The sequence below is a fragment of the Gossypium hirsutum genome, chromosome D09 (assembly GCF_007990345.1).
Source record: "Gossypium hirsutum isolate 1008001.06 chromosome D09, Gossypium_hirsutum_v2.1, whole genome shotgun sequence".
NCBI classification, from domain to species: Eukaryota; Viridiplantae; Streptophyta; class Magnoliopsida; order Malvales; family Malvaceae; genus Gossypium; species Gossypium hirsutum.
Genome location: NC_053445.1, coordinates 39,786,201 through 39,806,545, shown reverse-complemented (window position 1 = coordinate 39,806,545; position 20,345 = coordinate 39,786,201). Strand labels below are relative to the sequence as shown.

Genomic DNA, 20,345 nt, shown 5'->3' with positions numbered 1-20,345 from the left:
CCATGATTTAATTCTTCGATAATCTTGTGAACTAGAAGGACCCAACTCAAATCAACAATCTCAATTGTGCCAAAATAATCTTAAATTCTAAATATCGTATACACCAACTTGAGTTCCTGTGTCAATCTTTTCATGCAATTCACATATCAACTCGTTTTCGACACATTAGACAATTGTATAAAATATTAAAATATATCAATTAAGCACACTATCAATAGGGAAATGAATAAACTGAATAAAAATATATAAAAATAATAATAACAAAAGTACAATAATTTATTTTATTTAAATTTTACATAGTAAATAGACTTAAACAAGATTTATGAGATTTTCTTCGAATATGAGGGGATAAATGGATATACTCTTGAAATCATAAAGGTAAACATATTTTACATAAATTGAGAGGGTAAATGTTCAAAACAATAATTTATTATATATTTTAAGTTTACACTAATGGTATAGTTAAAATACAAACACAAATTTGTTTGTACGGTAATAATTTGATTTTACATGTTCGGACATATTTATATGCTACTAAGAATAAATAAAATCTAAAAAAACAACCAACTAATTGAATTAAAACACACATGTAACAACCCCGTATATAATTTATGTTGAAACATTTTCAAATATTTGAAAATGGGGGAGATTGTTACAAATATTTATAGTGTTCCAATAACTATAAATGAATGTGTGTAATTAATCAAAAGATAAATCTTTTGATTTTTGAAAAAAAAAATATTACTATTCAAACAATATTACTTGAATAGTTATACAATTAGATGAATAATTATTATTTTATTTATTTATTCAGAAATACTAATATTGAAAGATGTTTCTATGAAGAGACATGAAAATTCCTATAAATAGGAATGAGATTTCATTTGAAAATCACACCAACAAATTCTAAAATTATTTATTTCCTTCCACCATTTTCTAATATTATTAGATTATTCTATAAAGTATTACTGTAGAAATATTCTATAAAAATTGAGTTTCTTGTTATGCATTGGTTAGTGCTTAGTGGATTATTCTCGTCAATGCAAAATGCAAATAGTCACCGACTTCATTGTATTCTCGAGATTAATTCACTTAAAACTCTTTTGCACACCAAAAATAGGTAGTAGCAAATATAAAGGTATATAAGATGTAAGAACAATCTTACCCCTTACTAAAATAAAAGAAACCCAACAAGTTTTTATTAAAGAAAAAGCTATTACAAAAGTTGATAACATATTGGTTTGATGAATGGAATTTTGAAGTTTTAGCTCAAATATAGCTGTATATGAATTTTTTTTTATGTTTATTCCAGTTCAAGATTAATTTTGTTAGTAAAATAATGTTGTTATATAAGACATCTAAAATTGTAAGATGAGGTGAATATGCAGACATGTTAGTTTTGGATTTGTTTGAGTTTTCTCTCCACTTGATTTTATCTTACTAATTTAAATTTATTTTAATAATGAAATAGATGGATTAGATCTAACTTAAGCTTTTTATATCAAATAAATCCAGATTGTGAGGGAGAGCTCCGAATTCAAAATTCATTTATTTTGTACATTCAAGTCATTTTTTGGACCACCTATATTCATTTTTTAAATAAATTTCACTTGAATTTAATGAAAATTTACCACTTCCAAACACAATGCTCATAAGTTCCACCCATTTTTAAGTGTAAAGCAATAGACCGATCTTCTCACCAATAGCCCGAGAGATTCCATGTGAGCACACTCCCCGATCCAACGGTCACTTTATCAGGTTTCAACCTCTCATTTGCTACCATTTCTCGAAAACAAAAGGACCCACAACTCCATTCCAATTGTTCATTAAAGTTGCAACATGACAGACCAAGAAACAACATCCCTCAAAGGCATTGCCTGAATAACCAATTAATTCCAGATAACAATGTTTCATTCAGGAATTTCATCGAACAATTTACATGCATCATCAAAATAATAGACAACACATTGTTAAAAGTTTTGACGAACACACAAAGCAGAAAAATGGAAGGAAAAAACACAATTTGATTCATTGATTTCATTCTCTTGCCATTCATACAGAAAAAAGAAGTTGTAGTTAACAACTACTTCCTGTAAATTCAGCAACATGCTCCTTGATCTTTTAGTGTTGTTTCTTTGTCCACCTCCATCTTTTAGCTCAGAATAAGCTTCTCCAAGAATCTAATATGACTAACGTTATTTTAGTAAAAAAACTAGTGAACATATTTATTTCATCACAACAAAGATTTGGAACAAAAATCAAACAAAATCAAGTAAAACTAGAATCAGATACAGTAAGAGATTAATATTCTATTATCATATATATTTTGAGGAAATATTAATATTGATATAGTATAATAAATTTTTTTATACAGATACATAATTAAAGGTTTTGAATTTGATTTATAATTTCGATTTATGATAAAAATGTGTTCGAAAAATAAATTGATAGAATTCATAAATCTGAAGAGTTGAAAATTGTTGAATTAATTAAAATTAAGATAAAATTAATAGAATATATAAGTATTGAGAATTAAATGTGTTATTATGTTAAAGAAAAAGATTAAATCATTATTTTTGTTAACAAATTAAGGTGATCAAAATAGAATCAATAGAAAATGTTAAATTAAAATCAGGCTAATAATTAAACAATTAATACTTTTAAATAGAAGATTAATGTGAGTCTGACATTTTAGTTTGAAATCTAAAAAATACAACCGCAAGCTTTCTTTTTTAAAAATGTTAATATATATCGTTATGCCTGAATTTAATAATTTGTATTTATTTGATATCTAATTTTTTTAAAACTTAATTGGCATTTAAAATTGAAAGTCCTAAGTTAGTATTTTTTATTGATACTTAATAACACCATTAATTTTTAAAATTTCAACCTATCATGCTGCACCACGTGCCTTAAATAATCATTATTTTATTTTAAATAATACAAAAATTATTTTTCTTTAATCAATAAAAAAACTTTATTTTTCATATCATCTTCTCCTCTTAAACAAAACGCTTTGTTTGATATCCTAATCCTAGTGTTGTTGTCGTAAGCCGCCGCACTCCGGCGTGACTTCCCCATCCAGACAGTAACATGAGTCACCTCAGCTCATTTTGTTTCCTTCTCTAATGGCTTGAAATGCGAGTTTGTTGATTTCTTCTTTTTTTTTCATCTCTTAACCACGAAGTATACCTACCCATCCTATATACTTTGTCGAACACCTAAGCCTTCGGTGTTTCAGTTCTAATTTGTTTTTAAGAAAAATTTTCTTAATTAAAATAAAAATATATTTTTTTATTTTTAAAACACGTGGCATAATATAATAGGTTGAAATTTTAGAATTTAATGTGTTAACTGGGTAAAAAAAACACTAACTTGAATTTTAGATATCAATTAGATAAAAAAAATAAAAATAGAACAGCAGCAGCACTGGAAATCCAACGGTGTCGTTTGGTTTGCCGCCTGAGTCTTAAGATTTGGTCAATAAATAATAATAAAAAACATTGAAATATTGAAATTGTAACCTCATTCATCCCCAGTTAGACCAAAAAGCAGACTAGCCTACCTTCCCCTCTCCGCTTCTGCGACCAATTCTTCTTTTATTTCTCTTTAATTCGTTTCCTCATGCTGTAATTCTTGGCTTCTACTCGGATCTTATCCTCCTCAGCTGAGGTTAATTCTTTTTTTCTTCTTCTTTTTTTAATTTCGTTTTGATTTTGATTTATTTTTCTGGTGACAGTGAGGGATTGATTGATGTAATTATTGTTATAATCTTTTGGTATCTTCGGATCTGGTGCTGTTTCTTTTTTTTTTTGTTCTCTTATTTTTGTTTGTTATGATTTATGAACTCCAATCTTTTTATGTGTATTTATTTTTTCTATTAAATAAGTGAAAGAAAAATTGGAAGTGTAAATGTAAATCGATATAGGGAACTTTTTCTTTTCGTTTCTTTGCTTTATTATCTCTGATTTTCTTTACAAAATTTTAGAGAGAAAAAAAGGTAAATAATAAACATACGTTCGGAATTGATTTGATTTCGTAAGAGAGAGGGATTGAATTTTATTCTGTTTCCTCTATGAGCAATTGGGAATTTTATTATTTGGAAGACTATGCTTTTTTAGGGTTTTTTTAAATGAAAAAAAACTCCTTCCTTTATTTAATTGTTCTTTATTGATTATAAAGTGTTTGGGGCTGTTAATTTTTTGCAAGAAAAAGGTATTCTGGATTTGGCATTTTTATTGGCTAAGAGAAATACTAGTTTTAGGATTTTATGGCTGGAGTGATTGCCAGTTCTTTCTTATCTTTCCATAGAATTTGAAAGGGTTTTCAAGTATTGTTTAATTTATATCAAGAGGATGAGCAGCATATGGTTTTGGATTAACTGTGCTTTTTAGAGCAGTGTTATGTTCTGCGAGAGTCCACTACATAGTATTTGATGATTTTGGCAATCTTGATCGTGGGTATTGAATTAGTTTATTCTTTTAGCAATTTTTTTTTCCCATTTGAGATGCGCACTGGCGCTTGATTACTAATTTGAACTATGTTCATCTGGTAATCTGGCTATAAAGTTTCTCCAAATTTGTAGAAGTTTGTTGTTATTAACATAGAAAGTGATTTACTGTTTGGATTTTTAGATTCTTTTCGTCCAATCCCTTAATCCAACTTAGTGTAGTTTATTGAATCTGTATTAGCCAATGGTTTGTAGCTAATGATGTGTGCATTCTGCAGATTTCATTTTGACAGGGTATTTTAAATGAATGATGATAGTGCAGATGGATAAAATGTCAACAGCTCCTTCATCCAGGGAGCGTGCACAGTGTCTTTATAAGAAGGTATCTTCTTTTCTTTAGAAAATGAGGTTCCGTTTGAGTTTCTTACCATGGAAGTTAATATTTGGTACTCCATGCAGAATATAGAGCTGGAAAATAATCGTAGGAAATCTGCTCAGGCACGAGTACCCTCAGATCCAAATACCTGGCAGCAGATGCGTGAGAACTATGAGGCAATAATTCTCGAGGACCATGCATTTTCTGAGCAGCACAATATTGAATATGCTTTGTGGCAATTACATTACAAACGGATTGAGGAACTAAGAGCACATTATAGTGCTGCCCTAACTTCTGCCAGGTCAAAAACATCTCAGGGCGTGAAAGTTCCCCCACGGTCTGACAGGCTTACAAAAATAAGATTGCAGTTTAAGACTTTCCTTTCAGAGGCAACAGGATTTTATCATGAATTGATTTTGAAAATCAGAGCAAAGTATGGACTTCCATTTGGGTATTTCTCTGATGATTCAGAAAGCCTAATTGTTATGGACAAAGATGGGAAGAAATCTGCTGAGATAAAAATGGGTTTGGTGTCTTGTCACCGTTGTTTGATATACTTGGGAGACCTAGCACGGTACAAAGGATTTTATGGAGATGGAGACTCTAAAACACGCGAGTATGCAGCTGCTTCAAGTTACTACTTGCAAGCTGTGTCAGTTTGGCCCTTAAGTGGGAATCCACATCATCAGGTTTTTCTTTATTTTCCTTTCCCTGTTGATTGAGTATCCTTAACTTTTATGCCTTAGTAATCTTTTTTACTGACTTGTATTTCTCCTGTTCAGCAATATCCTGATTCTTTATTTGGGAAACTGTCTCCTTATTTCAGCTAGCTATATTGGCATCCTACTCGGGAGACGAGGTGGTGGCTGTTTATCGATATTTCCGGAGTCTGGCATTGGATAACCCCTTTTCAACTGCTAGGGATAACTTGATTGTGGCTTTTGAGAAGGTATAAGTGCAAATATTAGTTTTTATTTTGGCATTTAAGTTCGTTCATTCTGTGCGATGGAGTTGTACTAGCTAACGAAGAATGCTTGGTTGAACATTTTTATGTGTGCACTGTCTTAAGAAGCAGTGATTGATGGGTTTTTGATAATGTAGATAATTGCAAACTATTAACTTTGTCTTTTTTATTTTTGCAAAGTTTCTGGTTGTTACCATAAAAGGTGGTACTTTCCAGCCTAATGGGAAGAGAATATATATTGATCCATCCCTTCTAGATCATAAATGGGGTACTGTGGGTTGCACATGCTTAATATTGTCAAATTTTTTGACAGAAGATATTGTGTTTTTTCTTGCTAAACTTATTTAATAAGTATAGCAAAAGCTAATATGACACTATGTCAAACTGCTACCCGGTTTTTTCATTATGGAGTTGTGGGAGTTGGGGTTGCTTTTGACAGTTTTGAAAGGCATTTTCCATTTTTTTTTTGAGCATGCATCCAGTTTTTGGCATGTTAGATGGTTTTATCTTTTATATGCAAGTATTGGAAATGGTATTGAATGTATTCATTTTTGTTTTATCAGAACCGTCATAGTTGCTCACAGCTTACTCGAGATGCTAAAACTTCCTTGGTCAAGGAGCCTGCAGTGTCGTTATCGGGAAAAGGTAGAAGGAAAGCGGAAGCAAAACCTATATCTAAAGAAGCCAACATGGATTCAAGGCCTCCTAAGGAGAAAGAATCTGGTACCCAGGATAATTTGAAGTCCTTCTGCATTCGATTTGTGCGTCTAAATGGTATTCTTTTTACACACACAAGGTATATTTTCGCTGAAATGTTTCACTTTTGTTATTGACCAAGTATTTTTTTGGGGGTTTTGTCCTTATTGAAGCTTCCTTTGTGCAGTCCGGAGACTTTTGCAGATGTTCTTAAATTGGTTAGCCATGATTTATGCGAACTTCTGTCTTCGGGGCCAGAAGAGAAATTGAGTTTTGGCACAGATGCTACTGAGAATGCACTTTTCCTTGTTAGGTTGGTTTCAGTTCTCATATTTACAGTTCACAATCTGAAGAGGGAGAGTGAAGCTCAAACATATGCTGAAATTGTACAGCGTGCTGCGCTGCTTCAGAATGCATTGACAGCCATTTTTGAGTTGATGGGATATGTGGTAGAGAGATGTTTGCAGCTCGGGGATGTTTCTTCTAGCTACACCTTACCAGCTATTCTGGTTTTTGTAGAGTGGCTGGCTTGCTGCCCGGATGTTGCAACAGCTGACAGTGATGTTGATGAGAAACAGTCGATTACTAGATCACTCTTCTGGAAACATTGCTTATCATTTCTAAATAAGATCTTGACAATTGGGCCAATGTGCATCGATGATGATGAAGATGAGACCTTTTTCAATATGAGCAGGTATGAAGAAGGAGAAACTGAAAACCTTCTTGCATTGTGGGAGGACTTTGAGTTGCGAGGGTTCTTGCCTCTTGTTACAGCACATAACATTTTGGACTTCTCAAGGAAACGTTCCTTTATAAGCGATGGCGATAAGGAAAAGAAAGCCCGTGTCAAGAGAATTTTAGCTGCTGGGAGGGCTCTTGCTAGTGTCATTAGGATTGATCAGAAAACTGTTTGTTTTGATTCAAAAGCCAAGAAATTTCTTATTGGTGTTGAGCCTTGTGAAGGTGTCACATTCGGGTCTTCTACCCTCATGGTAGCAAATGGCGTGGAACATGAAACCCCCTCTGAGAAGATTAATATTGGAAATATGCTGCCAATCTCACCTGGAAATGTTGCGGAAGATGATGATGATGAAGTGATTGTTTTCCAGCCTTCTGTAAGTGAAAAGAGAATTGAGGTGATCAATTCTAACAGGCCTCCTCCTGAGACTTTGAAGCTTGATCTAAGTAGTTGTGGAGGTGATCGCAATTTCTATGGCAGTACCATGTCTTCTCTTGATAGTCTTCGCCAGCATAATACATCTGATGCTAGTCCTCCACTGCCTGCATCTGTTGGTAGCATTCACTCTCAGCAGTTGCAGCCTGTTCAGATGCATGCATCTAGGTGGTCAGTGAAGGAAGCTACTTCACTGTCTAATAGTTTGAGGGCTTTGACAATGTTGGAAAATGGGCATTTAACAAAACGTGTGATGCAAGATAATCTAGGCCTTCCTCATCCTGCTGCTCACTCTTTTGCTATCCAACAACCTATCAATACTAGTGCTGGCGGTATGTACTACAGTCAGAAAAAAGTGCCAGAAACTGTGATCCCATCTGGAATTGATACAATTGTGTCGTCTAGAGTTGCTGCTGATGCTTTGGCTTCTAAAACTACCTCAGCTTCACAAGTTGGGATGCATAAGAATCCAGTTAATGGCGCTGTTAGGCATCTTGGCCCCCCACCAGGTTTTGGCCCTGTTCCTCCAAAGCCACCAAGTGAATCTGTTTCTGTCTCAGATTTGGAAACCCCTGTGATGGATGATTATAGTTGGCTGGATGGATATCGGTTGGCATCATCATTGAGAGGCTCTGGGCTTGATAGTTCTCTCAATTATGCATCTCATGGAGATTCCCTGTATGTCAATAATAGTAGCAGTGGCACTGGAACAATAAGCTTTCCTTTCCCTGGAAAACAGGTCTCAACGATGCAATTTCAAATGGAAAAGCAGAACGGCTGGCAGGATTACAATACCCTTGATCATAGAAAATTTCAACATGAACAGAAGCTGCAGCAACATCAATTCATGAATGGAAACCAGCAGCAGTTTACCTCACTGCCTGAGCAGTTTCAAGGACAATCAATGTGGACAGGACGTTATTTTGTGTGAGATCAATATGCAAGTATGCATGGTAGCTTTGCTTTATTGCTCGTTTTCTGTTTCCTAATTTGGAGTTGATTATAATAGTTGTTAAAGTTCTTTTTACGTAACTTGTTCACCAACTTGCTTTTTCTTCTTGAAGTTTTTGGGAAAGATTCCTATGAATTTACTGCATCCATTTGCTGCCGAAGTGAACTCCAACTTTGAAGCATTGTGGGCTTATTTGTTGCTGCATAGCTGTCCTTGGCTTCTACTTCTAGTGGGCACTTGCTGCTCAACAGGTGAGATTGCCCCAATTAATTTTCTTAGATCATTTTCCACTTGCTTTCTTTTGTTTGATTTTGTATGCACTTGGTGATTTTATTTGTTAGAAATTTCCAAATACTTTCACTTTTCTCTCTTTTTGTGTTTTGTGCTCATGGACCTAGTGATTTTATGCTGGATCAATTCTTGGTAACACTAATGCTTAAAATTCATTCTGTACTTCATACCAGACAAAATGTTTTCACAGGTCTGATTCTGTTGGTTTGAATTTGATGCACATGTTGATGCTTGTTGTGTCACGCGATGCGCATTTTTCTGTTTACTTCGACAGAATTGTCTCTTACAGTTATTTTTGTAGGTTTTGCATGATGTGTGGAGAAAGAATGAGGAAACCATCTTCAAGATGTGGAACTTTGAAGGAGCTAGTGCCTTAAGTGGTCACTTTGGGATGGAGATAGAACGTGTTAATAAGATCCTGTTGGTTTTGGGGGCTCTTGCTTGGGGATTTGATAGAATAAACTTGGTTAACTATCCTATTAACTTTCCAATGGTTCAAAGTCAACAGCAAGCAGGCAGTTGTAATATATTTCTTTGCTGTGAAGCTCGACCAATCCTCTCCTAGGTATGTAGGATCGGCATATCAGTGGGTTTGAGCAGTTGGGTTGGGATTATGGTGGTGGCAGAATGTGTGGGTGAGAATCGAGTGATGTGTATGTTGTTTGATATGGGATTCGAATACTTGTTTATGTTATCAGGGATGGATGATGATAAGTTGGGGTGGGTTCACTCCAAACATTTTCTGTTATGAAATAAAAAGAATGCATGATTTTCTCTTTTGTTTGTGCCTGCCAACCTGCCTTTCTTCGCTTCCCCTTCGTAGTTATTTGTTCTGTATGTGTGTATATATAATGAATTTGAGTTTCGATGAAGTTATTTTGAGATGGTAAAAGGTTAACATGATCCGTTCTTTAATCAAGCAGGGCCATGATATATGTGTATAAAATGAAATGAAGTCCCCTGAACAAGAAATAGAGTTAAGATTGAAAGAATCTAAAAAACTAAAGAAATCAAGAACAAACAGATGAGTTCTTAGTATGTAGAATATGAGATTTGGTGTAATCTGGACAGACTGCTATTGTCAAACTAAATAACTGGTACACAATTCAGCACACGCACCTAATTCTTTCAACAAATGATTGAACTAGATGATCTTTGTATTCTGCTTTTGTGTGGGCAACAGTTCTAATACATACTTCCGTTGACTCAGGTGAAGGCACCCATTTTTCCTGTAAACTGCAGCCCCAAAAAATAACTGAAACCTCCAATATCTTTCAGGAAAAATTCCAGACGTAACTGCGGATTAATCAGCTCACTATTATCATCTGTGATTATGGCATCATTGACGTATACTAAGAGCAAAACACAAGCCTGTTGATCCCTTGGAAAGAACAGAGAGAGTTCTGCTACAGAGCTTTCAAAATTGAGAACATTACCGTATAGTTTCAAAGCTTATCAAACCAAGCCTTAAGGGCTTGTCTAAGGCCATAGAGAGCCTTTTTCTAACTCGATACTGAACGTTGACCAGTGGAATCAAATGTCTCAAAACCAGGTTGCTAAAATCATAAACACTTTAGCCAAATTCCCATTTAGAAAAAGCATTTGTGATGAACTGCTAGAGCAAGAACAGTTCGAATAGTGTTAGCTTTGACCACTAGGCTGAAGGTCTCTTGAAGCCAACGCCAGCTTAAGAATATCCTTTCGCAAAAAACCGTGCTTTATAGTGAACCATTGATCCGCCAGATCCTTCCTTCACTTCGGAAATCCATTTCATCCTACTAACTTCCTATTAGGAGACCAGGTTTGATTTTCATGCACAGCCTTTCTACACTTTGGATCAAGCATAAACTCGAACTTCAGGCTTAAATGTACCAACTTTGCTCCTTGTGACCATAGGTTGGACATTGCAAACATCAAGTGAAACATGAGTTGAGGGATTAGCCACTTCACGTACATGTACTTGTCTACAGGACTGCTCGCAGTATAGAACACTGCTCAAGGGAATATTAGTAGGTGGCATCTCTGGTGAGAAATGTTTAGAGGACTCCTTGAGAGATGTGACCGGTGGAATCTGTATAGAAATCACTGGAATTTTGGAGACTGATTTCTGACGACCTTGAGTAAGTTGCTGAAAAGGAAATACACTTTCATCAAATTTCACGTGTCTTGTAATATAGATTCTCCCATGGGAATCCATGCACCTATAGCCTTGATGCTGATCACTGTGACCACCAATAAAGGTACAATGGGTGGAATGAAAAGCAAGTTTATTCCTATTATTACGAGTTAATAGAGGATAACAAAGGCAGCCAAACACTCGGAGAGAACCATAATTGGGGGATTTCTTGTACAGCATCTCAAATGGTGAGACATCAGAGAGTACCTTTGTAGGAAGTTCATTGATGAGACGGACAACAGTGTAGAACACATCATTCCAGTGAGAGAAAGGGAGAGATGCTTAAGCAAACAAGTGAGACCAATTTCTGCAATATCTCTATGCAACAATTCCATTTTGTTGAGAGGTATGAGGACAAGTGATACGATGTTGGATCCCACAAACTCTGAGAAGAGAACCAAACGAGCAGAACTCACCATCCCCATCAGTCTGCAGCGCCTTACTACGAGACCCAAGACTTAGCTCAGCTTTGCTTTTGAAAAATAAGAAAAGCAGACAAAGCATCGGACTTCTTCTTCAAGAAATATATCCAGGTATGCCTTAAGTATGCATCAACGAAGGCATATAATATTGATAACCATACGAATAACAAGTTGCTAGTCCCCAAAGATCGGGCTCAACTAACTCGAGAGGAGCTTCATGCTTGGTTGTAGAAGAAAAAAAAATGGAATCTGACTTTTTCCAAGGTGACAAGCAGCACAGAAATGTGTACTTTCATTCATAGTAACAGAAACATTACAATTTTGAAGAACTTTGCTCACAACATTACTACGATGCCATAGCTCATAGGCTGAGGATTGGCTAGTAATTATTACAAGAAGTAGTATGTACAACGGAAGAAAAGCTGCTGTAGAAGAACCGCAAAGAACACCAAGAGGAAAATGACAATGCTGCAACTCATACAGACCATTTTTCTCAACTCCACTAAGCAAAATTGTTAGAAGTTGGCCAACCATGCAGCAGTTCTCTCTCATGTCGAAGTGGCGAACGGCTAGAAGTCTCCACAAGTGGGTCAAGTGCGAGCTGACCCGCGAAATGGCAAAATGCGAGAAGTCTCCACAAGTGATAAAGTGCAAGCTGACCCGCAAAGAGGCCAAGTGTGAGCTGACCCGCGAAGTGGCAAAATGCTAGAAGTCTCTACAAGTGGCTGTTGAAAGGTGGCCAACCATGCTACTGTTGGTATTTTGATGATTGCATGCAGCTTGTGTGCATGCTGCATTAACAAGTTTTTTTGTCGTAGTTGCATTGTAATGTTGTTTAGTTGAAAATAAACAAGTTTGTTGGCAGCTTGATGTCTTTAGCTAGTAAATGACTTGTTCAGTTAACTTGTTTTAGTGTACAAGTAATATTTTAGTAGTTTTAATGCTGTATAGTGGGAGTAGTTGAGCATTTGGTGAAGCGACTATAGATGTATTGCTTTTGTAGTTGAATATGTGAGCAGAGTGTAGAGAGCAGATTGTTTCATGCTTCCTTGCTGCACGTTTGTGAGTAAGCTGATATTTTTCATGCTCCTTTGTTGCACGTTTGTTAGCAAGCTAATATTTTTCATGTTTCCTTGCTACACGTTTGTGAGCAAGCTAATGTTCAAAAATAGAGAGCAAATCAGTTTTTTGCTACTCTCAATTGTTCGTATCGATTGATAATATTTTGAATCGATTGCTAATTTTTTGAATCAATTTTTTCTTTTGTTTTTCAACTTCTTTCTTTACTTAAAATGCCAACAAAAATTTACAGCGTTGGAATGTAAGAAAATGAGTTGGGTAAAACTCAAAACACACATTATTGTCCGAATAATAAGTTTTTGGTAATGTTGGTGCATGGGGATAAAAATAAACTTATGAAAAATTAATGGAAACTTCAAGGCGTGAATCAATACCACTTTCTTTGAGGTTCTATTCACCCCACCTATATTATGGTGTGTAATCAAGCTTTTACATTTAACAAAGTTGACACCACCCTAGGTAAATCATCTGATCGTTGACTGGTAGTCACAATAGAAACAATGTTCTCATATTCTAGTGGTAAGCCATATAGAATGGTCGACTGTTGTTCATCGCCTGAAATTACTTGCTCACAGCTAGACAACGTGTCATAGATATGTCCAAATTCAGCAATATATTTTCGCATAGGCTTACAAAGTTTCTCTGTGTTATACAAGAAGAACTCAAACTTCATCCTTTTGGTATGAGACTGACTCCAAAAATTTTGATTGAGAGCACTCCGAATACCAAAGGGAGTACTTTGACCAATCAAATGAATGTGCCAAGAGGGACTTACATAGTACATATACAGGAGTCCCTGACTCGTCTGTAACCATTTGTGAGGGTATGAGAATAGTCCCATCTACAAAAACTTGCAATCTATGCGTTTTGAGAATGAGAATGACATATTTCCACGCCAAAGTAGCTGTGCAATCTTTTCTGTGGAAAGCAAACACTATGGTTGGCCATGGATTTACCTCTTGATCATTAGGACTTGTCAGAATCCATAGTTGAATAAAAAGTTTTAATGTGCTATTCAAGAACCCAGATGTAACAAAGGATTGACTGGTTAAGAAGTCACTGTGTACAACACTTCCGGATGCTAACCGTGGTGGCTCTATTACCATGAAAGATCTCCAAGATGAGAGACAAAAAAAAAAAAAGAACTAACGAAAGCAAATGAAGAAATCTTATTGAGATATTGAGAAAATTGTATATTTCAAGACTGACTTCTGCAGTACAAGAGGTTCTGTATTTATACAGTTTTCAACAGCAATAACTACCATCTCTACACATAGGCCAAGCTCTCCTTTCTTGAACTTAAGCTTGAGTTGACTCACTCACTTTAATAAGTACTAATTAAAAGGTATTATTCAGTATAATGATGGTGAAGTTTTTTAATTCCACTAATAGAGTTAAAGAAACTACCGTGTGTTTAAGTAATTGATTAATTATTATTATTAATTAATTTCGTAAATAAATAAAATATAATTGATTTTACTTAGTAAAATTTAAAAAAAAATGAAAATTTTAAAATTACAAGGATTTAATTGTTTCATTTTTAATAGAGGGACTACCTGTGTACTTTCACCTAATAATATTAATACAGCAATGCTTGTCTTTCATGCAAAGGCTTCTACTTCAACATTTTTGTGAAAGAAAAGATGAGGTAGCATGGATTGGATTAAAAGAAAATGGAAGAAAGTGGTGTCATATTATAGTAATTTGAGAGAATTAATTCCTGCGTCCATGAAGACTATTGAAATAGATACTGCAGGTGCAACTTCGATTCATCCCAACACTCCAAAGTGGCAAAGGCTAAAAAACAGAGAAGCATTGCCATGCTTCATTCATCAGCCAAAAAGGCTTTCAACACTAACCCCAATGATTGATTTACAGTCCGAAAAACTTCACAAGAAAAAATTTGATAAATCGACATCATACTTAACACAAAAGAAGGCATTTCATGATTATAAATATAAGTGTAAAAAAATGATATATCCCTCCTTTAACTTGTAAACATACCCTTTTCTCTATGTATACTGCTGTCTCAGCTACCTTTGTAATTCATGTCCATAACTCTAGTTGGAAAGCAGATTGATAACAGCGTCAAAATGGATGCGCAGATTAGTAAGATTAGATCTCAGCCACGATTTAGTGTATCCCAATTGGGAATATCCTCTGTAGCTTCGTTCACCATCTTCACAAGTTTCACCTGCAGATATTGCAAAGATCACATTAGAAACTGTTTGCAACTAGAAAAGTTTATGTTGAGAAACTATTTAATTTGCCGAGTTTATTTAAATAGGCATCAAGACTCGGGGAAACAGTCTGGATAGGATGATTGACTGATTTTTCTATTATGGTTTGAGGCAATAGCAGAATATTAGTGCCAAGCCGCTACTCAGTAGTACTTCCAGCATCGAATATCACCAACTTTATGTCACCAATCAGCAACAACATTGAGTTGATAACTAGATTTAATAATGAAAAAACGGAACTGAAATAAGAAATCATAATTTCCCAAATAATGCTTCAATCTTATAGCATCTGCAACATAATTTGAATGAAGTACAAAACAACAATGACAGTTTGATTAACTAGAAATGAGTGAGACAATGATTACTGCCATTAGCTAGCTCTGGCTAATGAGCATAGTAAAAAATGAAAAATTTGCTCTAGGGTATGGTTTGAGCTGTTTTAGTCAATGATCAGTCTATCAACTTATATATTTACCACGACCCACATTTATATTTTCCCAAATGGATGAACTTACCACACTTTCAGGAACACCTGGAGGGGGCAAAGAGAGGTTCCTTGGAGGAGGCCCACTAAGGTACGATCTCTTATCGAAACGCCATTCTCCAATCTTTCCATATGTTAATTCTCCCTGTAATGCCAACTCAGAGTGAAGAACTTGTAGGCAAAACTTCATCTTAAATTGGTAAACAACTCGAAGATTACATATAGAATTCAGAAACAATAAAGAGAGACAGCTTTTCCTGTATGGTTGTACCTTCAAATTGTAGTCACATCCGTAAGTATAATGGATTATAAACTTCTTCCCTACTTCCGTATCCCATGGTGGCTGAAAACAAACAGAGATGGAAGTTGAACTTCAAATTGTTGCTAAAGGTCATTGAGAGAGAAAAGAAAAGGTTCATAGGGTATTATTAAAACCTGGAGCATGAAGTCTTTATGAAGTATGTGGTGCACGTCATGCAGTGCAGATGCCACAGCATACGCATACCTAAGTTTTAATTGAATGATCACCCACGTCAAAATGCTATATCAGCCAAAAGAACAAAATTAAAACAAAATGCAACAAAAAAAGAAGAGTTTCTCACATTTCTAGCACCCATCCAAATTCCTTGTCAGTCACTGGGTCATCTTTCATCCTCAAAGAAATATTCATCCATGTAGGTGCAATTTTCTCCAGCACAGACTATTATAAACCAATAAATTAAGCTTTAAATTTGTATAAATATTAATGCAAAAAAAGAAAAGAAAAGAAAAGAAAAATCTGAAAGGTGATTTATGCTCCAAAAAAATGTGCCACACAAGCTATATGACAATCATAATGATATACCTTTTTAATAATCACTGGAGAATTGCCAATTGGATCAATATTCGTCACAGGACCCTTCTCCTCAGGATAATACTTCCTAATAACATGCTTGTGGTCAGATGGCTTAATGTAAAAGAAAGGAAACCCTGCTGGATGTTTTCCACGAGCCAAGTTAGGCAAAGGATTTACAAATACATGGTCAGGTTCGGCCATTAGAATGTATCTGCATCAGTCATAAAATGCAGTAACTTTTCAGATAATGAAAAGGAAGAACATAAAACAAGAATGGTCTTATCGGTTAAATGAAAACTCACTCTTCGTCAATCATTGCTTTTTCCAGCCATTGCACAAAAGCCCATGGTCTATTTAAGACAATATAACCCTGAAGACGACATTGAGACAAAACAAGAACAATTTAGTCAAAGCAAGGAGGTGATTTTAGTTCAGTTTGTGTTGCTAGAGCATTCACTGTAAAAATATCATTCAAGTGAAAAACAATATGAACACCTACAACTCCTAATGAGCCGTTTTCAACAAGCTATATCTATAGATTTGATAATATATATGGCATATCCATCAGTTTTGCTGTTTGTTCACTGAATTAGATGTTCAAATATACAAAGGGGAAATGAAGAACTGAAATACTAAACCCAAGACTGACCCGATCTAAACCCTCTGGAAGAGGGTCAACGACAAAAGTTGGAATCTCCTCCATCAAATTGTCGGGCTTCCCTGAATGCAAAATTCGAGTGAACTTTCCCATATCTGATCCAGGCATCTCTTTTACCTTCTTATACCAATAATACATAATCCGACACTGCCATTGGCTATACGGAGCATCTGTTGCCGTGAGAGCAACGTGGTACTTTGAGTTAGAACCCTCACCTTCCATCAAATTCCAAGGCATTTGTATAAAAGGATTGGAGAAATCCCATTGCTCTGAAGTATATGTCTTATAGTGTATTATCATAGTCAACAAATTATATGTTGCAAAGAAGAATCCAAGGACTAAAAGTACCAAAAAGAGCGGCGAAACGCGCTTCATCTTTCACTACACAATACAAAACCCAGCCCTTCTCACAGCCGCAACGCCTAATTCAATTTATGCTTTTCGAACAACATCTGGAGAAAAAATTCACAATAATCTACCAAACCGTGAAAATTGGAAGCTGACAGTACAGAATTGCAGCAAGTAAGAATACCCTTTACTGAAAAATCCCAGACAATTGATCATAAATCCCTCAGAAATCCAAAGAAAGAATCTGCATCAGTCCATCACAAGCAACATGACAGTAAAATATGAGTCAATGCTGCATCTAAACGGCAGTGTTTAAAGCAGACGAATGCAAAACCATGATAGTTCAATCTAGAAACAGAAGGCGGCAAATCTGGGTATCACTCAGAATTCACAATTCGCAAAGATCAGATCTGATATCCTGAGTTTTTCTTTTTCTTTTTTAAATAAAGCAGCAGTAAACACCCAAGAAATTTAAAAAAATGGAAAGAGAAAATGAGAGATGAATGAAGTAGAAGTACCTGAAGGCATGGGAGAGATTTGGGGTTTAGTTTCTTCTATTCAACGGCAATGGTGGAAAACGCGGAAGTCTTGGCAAGATGGAAAGGGTGGATTGCTTCTAAGCAATAGTATAATTAAAAAATGGGGGCCTACTTGGTGGACAACTGATGTGGTTTATGTTTTAAGATGGTAAGATCTTTGCTTTTGGCTTGTCAGTTGTCAGTATTTGGTTTGGTTTCCACTGTTTTTTTCCATATGTGCGACAAGTTTTTGTTGGATTTCAGAGGTCACTTCTTTGCTTCTTTATAGGACATATACTATTAAATCATTTAAACTAGACATTGTTGTTGGGTTTTTTTTTTTTTTTGTAATCGACAGACCACGTAAAAGCGAGGTAAGTTTTAGCAGCAAAGCGTCTTGCTTCGCTTCTTTATGCTACGGTTGCTGGCATTGTTTTGGACAATTCTGAAGTACGATTTGGATATCCCAATCGAAATTAGACTTCCCTAATAGGATATTAGTCCAGTGTTTCTTTTTGTTCACAAACTTATAACTACTAATTTGGTGCTCAATGAGGAGAAGAAGAGATAACCGAAGAATGAGGATTCTTGCTTGCAATTTAGAACGCACCTTGTTGATTATGGATGATTGTAATACATTTGAGCCTATTCATGACTTCCATGTTGCACATAGAAAAGCAAATTTCCCAATTGATCAAGTTATCATCAAAGGAAGTGATCTAGGAGGAGGGCGGCCTGTGCCTAGATGGATATAACTTATCAGTGAGTTGAAAAAGGTTGATCGAGGATATAAGGTCCTTGAGTCGATGAATCACCCCAACAAGCTTGCAGATGGACTTATTAAAAATGACCTCGTTTCTGGCTTTCTAGATGGTCTAGATGGTGTGCAAGTGAATGTCGTGTAAAAGCATCTAGCATTTCTACTATCTATGGTGGATCTTATCCCAAGTTGATCAATTCTCATGAGAGAGGGCACCCGAACTAAATGGCCTTGCAAAGGCAAAATGAGTTAATAGGGTGGTCAATGCTTTCAGATCCATAACTACATAAGGGACAAGACATATCCTGCATTACATTGTAAGCAATTATTGTAGATTTCCTATAAGAAAATAATAAGCTTGAAAGGCATCTTAAGTTTCCAGAGAGCTTTTCAGTAACTTGAACTAGCGTTTTGGCCTAAGGTATTGTCGTGTATAGAATACCAAAGAAGGTCATAAACCTCTTTGACTGACAATTCGCCATTGTGTGCATTTTTTTCAAACCAAATTATCTTTTCCACCAAAGAAGGAATAAGGCCTAGTCATGAGTTCTTTAGCCCTAGTTTCATTAAGATTGTTTTGGACTTTTAAGAGATCCCAGTATTTTTTATTTGGTGTGCACCAAGATTGAACTAGCAGAGAGTTGGAATGAGTTTTAATAATATTGAAATAAAGGCTGTTTGGGTTTGGGGTTGCCCAACTGTTGTTGCTGCTCCAAACCTGAACATCTTTACCCTCATTACAAATGTCTCTGCCATGTAAAATCTCTTTCCATAGCCAAGATCAAAAGTTTTAGCTTCTACAGTCTCCAAGGGTTTAGTTCTGCAATACTGTGCTTTCCAAAATAGAGGCCAATAAAAAATCAAGTTTTTCATAATCCTCCATGCTTGCTTGCTTAGGAAAGAATCATTTGAAAGGTATTAAGGATACCCTTAAGGTGCTTACAAGCTTTAATGTTAGAATTGAAAAAGATGTATCAATCATTTGCAAATAAATGTTGGTTAATAGAAGGTTCACTTTTAAAAATTTTGACTCCCTGTAAAAGATTGTCAGATTTAGTTTTGATTAGCATTAGAGGCAATACATTCTAGCAAAGCACAAACGGGTAGGGGAAAAGGGGTTCTTGTTGAGTTATGTCAGCATCCAAAGATCAAAAACAATAAAATTTGTATTTGAAAGATGAAAAATAGAAACAAAATAGGCATTAGATGGGATAAGAGTTGACAATTCTCATTACTTGAATAATCAACATTACAATGTACATAAGTAGCTTCTTTACATTGGAAGAAAACAAACATTGCTTGTGCTAGTATCCAAGCTGTAAAATCAGTTTAATGATAACCTAAGAGGCTACTAAATCAGCTAAGTACTTGACTAATCCTTAGCAAAACAAAAATTACAATCAAACTAAACATAAGTCACATGTTACAAAAAGTTTTAACAACCAATTACACATTGGACATTTGTTTGCTGCTGCATTGTTACCAACTTTCAACACTCCTCTTTGGCTACAAAGCAGCAGAATCCAACTTTTTTCCTAAAATACTCAAACCTTGCATTAGCTAGTGGCTTGGTCAAAATGTCTGCAAGCTGAACCTCCGAATAGTAGTGAGTCAAATTGACTTCCCTTGATAGTTCTACCTCCCTTACAAAATGATACTTGATCTTAAAGTGTTTGGTCTTGCCATGAAATACAGGATTTTTGGCAATAGCAACATCTGACTGGTTGTCCACCTTGACCTCTGTTGCTTCCTCTTGATCAGTATTCAAGTCACTCAAAAGTTTTCTAAGCCAAATGGCTTGATTAACAATAGTAGCAGCTACAATGTACTCTACCTCTACAGTGGATTGAACTACTATTTGTTGTTTCTTAGAATTCCAACAAAAGACCCCTGAACCTAGAGTGAAAAAATAGCCCAATGT

At 35.4% G+C, this 20,345-nt stretch overlaps 2 protein-coding genes across 7 annotated transcripts; one reads left to right on the top strand and one right to left on the bottom strand.

Annotated features, from left to right (window-relative positions):
* Positions 1 to 3,469: 3,469 nt before the first annotated feature.
* Positions 3,470 to 9,679, top strand: LOC107891444 (protein SMG7). 2 transcript variants are annotated; one of them, XM_016816249.2, is made up of 8 exons: positions 3,470 to 3,672; positions 4,729 to 4,832; positions 4,910 to 5,515; positions 5,653 to 5,775; positions 6,354 to 6,586; positions 6,674 to 8,604; positions 8,725 to 8,863; positions 9,205 to 9,679. In XM_016816249.2, exons 2-6 carry the CDS (start codon positions 4,758 to 4,760, stop codon positions 8,589 to 8,591), a joined length of 2,955 nt encoding a protein of 984 aa, XP_016671738.2. In that variant the 5' UTR covers positions 3,470 to 3,672; positions 4,729 to 4,757; the 3' UTR covers positions 8,592 to 8,604; positions 8,725 to 8,863; positions 9,205 to 9,679. The 2 variants fall into 2 exon arrangements, with proteins under 2 accessions (XP_016671738.2, XP_016671739.2); XM_016816250.2 differs by having other exon boundaries at positions 3,503 to 3,672; positions 6,674 to 8,613.
* Positions 9,680 to 14,244: 4,565 nt separating this feature from the next.
* On the bottom strand, positions 14,245 to 17,921 carry LOC107891446 (hydroxyproline O-arabinosyltransferase RDN1). 5 transcript variants are annotated; one of them, XM_016816252.2, is made up of 10 exons: positions 17,665 to 17,919; positions 17,331 to 17,390; positions 16,790 to 17,250; positions 16,443 to 16,510; positions 16,150 to 16,351; positions 15,908 to 16,005; positions 15,741 to 15,810; positions 15,577 to 15,648; positions 15,337 to 15,450; positions 14,245 to 14,775 (listed from the first exon to the last, which is right to left on the bottom strand). In XM_016816252.2, exons 3-10 carry the CDS (start codon positions 17,171 to 17,173, stop codon positions 14,704 to 14,706), a joined length of 1,080 nt encoding a protein of 359 aa, XP_016671741.1. In that variant the 5' UTR covers positions 17,174 to 17,250; positions 17,331 to 17,390; positions 17,665 to 17,919; the 3' UTR covers positions 14,245 to 14,703. The 5 variants fall into 5 exon arrangements, with proteins under 5 accessions (XP_016671741.1, XP_040956555.1, XP_016671740.1 ...); XM_041100621.1 differs by having other exon boundaries at positions 14,245 to 15,034; positions 16,790 to 17,390; positions 17,665 to 17,921; XM_016816251.2 differs by having other exon boundaries at positions 16,790 to 17,390; positions 17,665 to 17,921.
* Positions 17,922 to 20,345: the final 2,424 nt, after the last annotated feature.

Coding starts and splice junctions, on each gene's coding strand:
- LOC107891446 (XM_016816251.2), bottom strand. CDS start 17,173: ATGAAGCGCGTTTCGCCGCTCTTTTTGGTACTTTTAGTCCTTGGATTC. Junction 16,352..16,442: donor AAAGCAATGATTGACGAAGA/GTGAGTTTTCAT, acceptor TGACTGATGCAG/ATACATTCTAATGGCCGAAC. Junction 15,811..15,907: donor TTTGGATGGGTGCTAGAAAT/GTGAGAAACTCT, acceptor ATTAAAACTTAG/GTATGCGTATGCTGTGGCAT.
- LOC107891444 (XM_016816249.2), top strand. CDS start 4,758: ATGATGATAGTGCAGATGGATAAAATGTCAACAGCTCCTTCATCCAGG. Junction 4,833..4,909: donor CACAGTGTCTTTATAAGAAG/GTATCTTCTTTT, acceptor TACTCCATGCAG/AATATAGAGCTGGAAAATAA. Junction 5,516..5,652: donor GTGGGAATCCACATCATCAG/GTTTTTCTTTAT, acceptor TCCTTATTTCAG/CTAGCTATATTGGCATCCTA.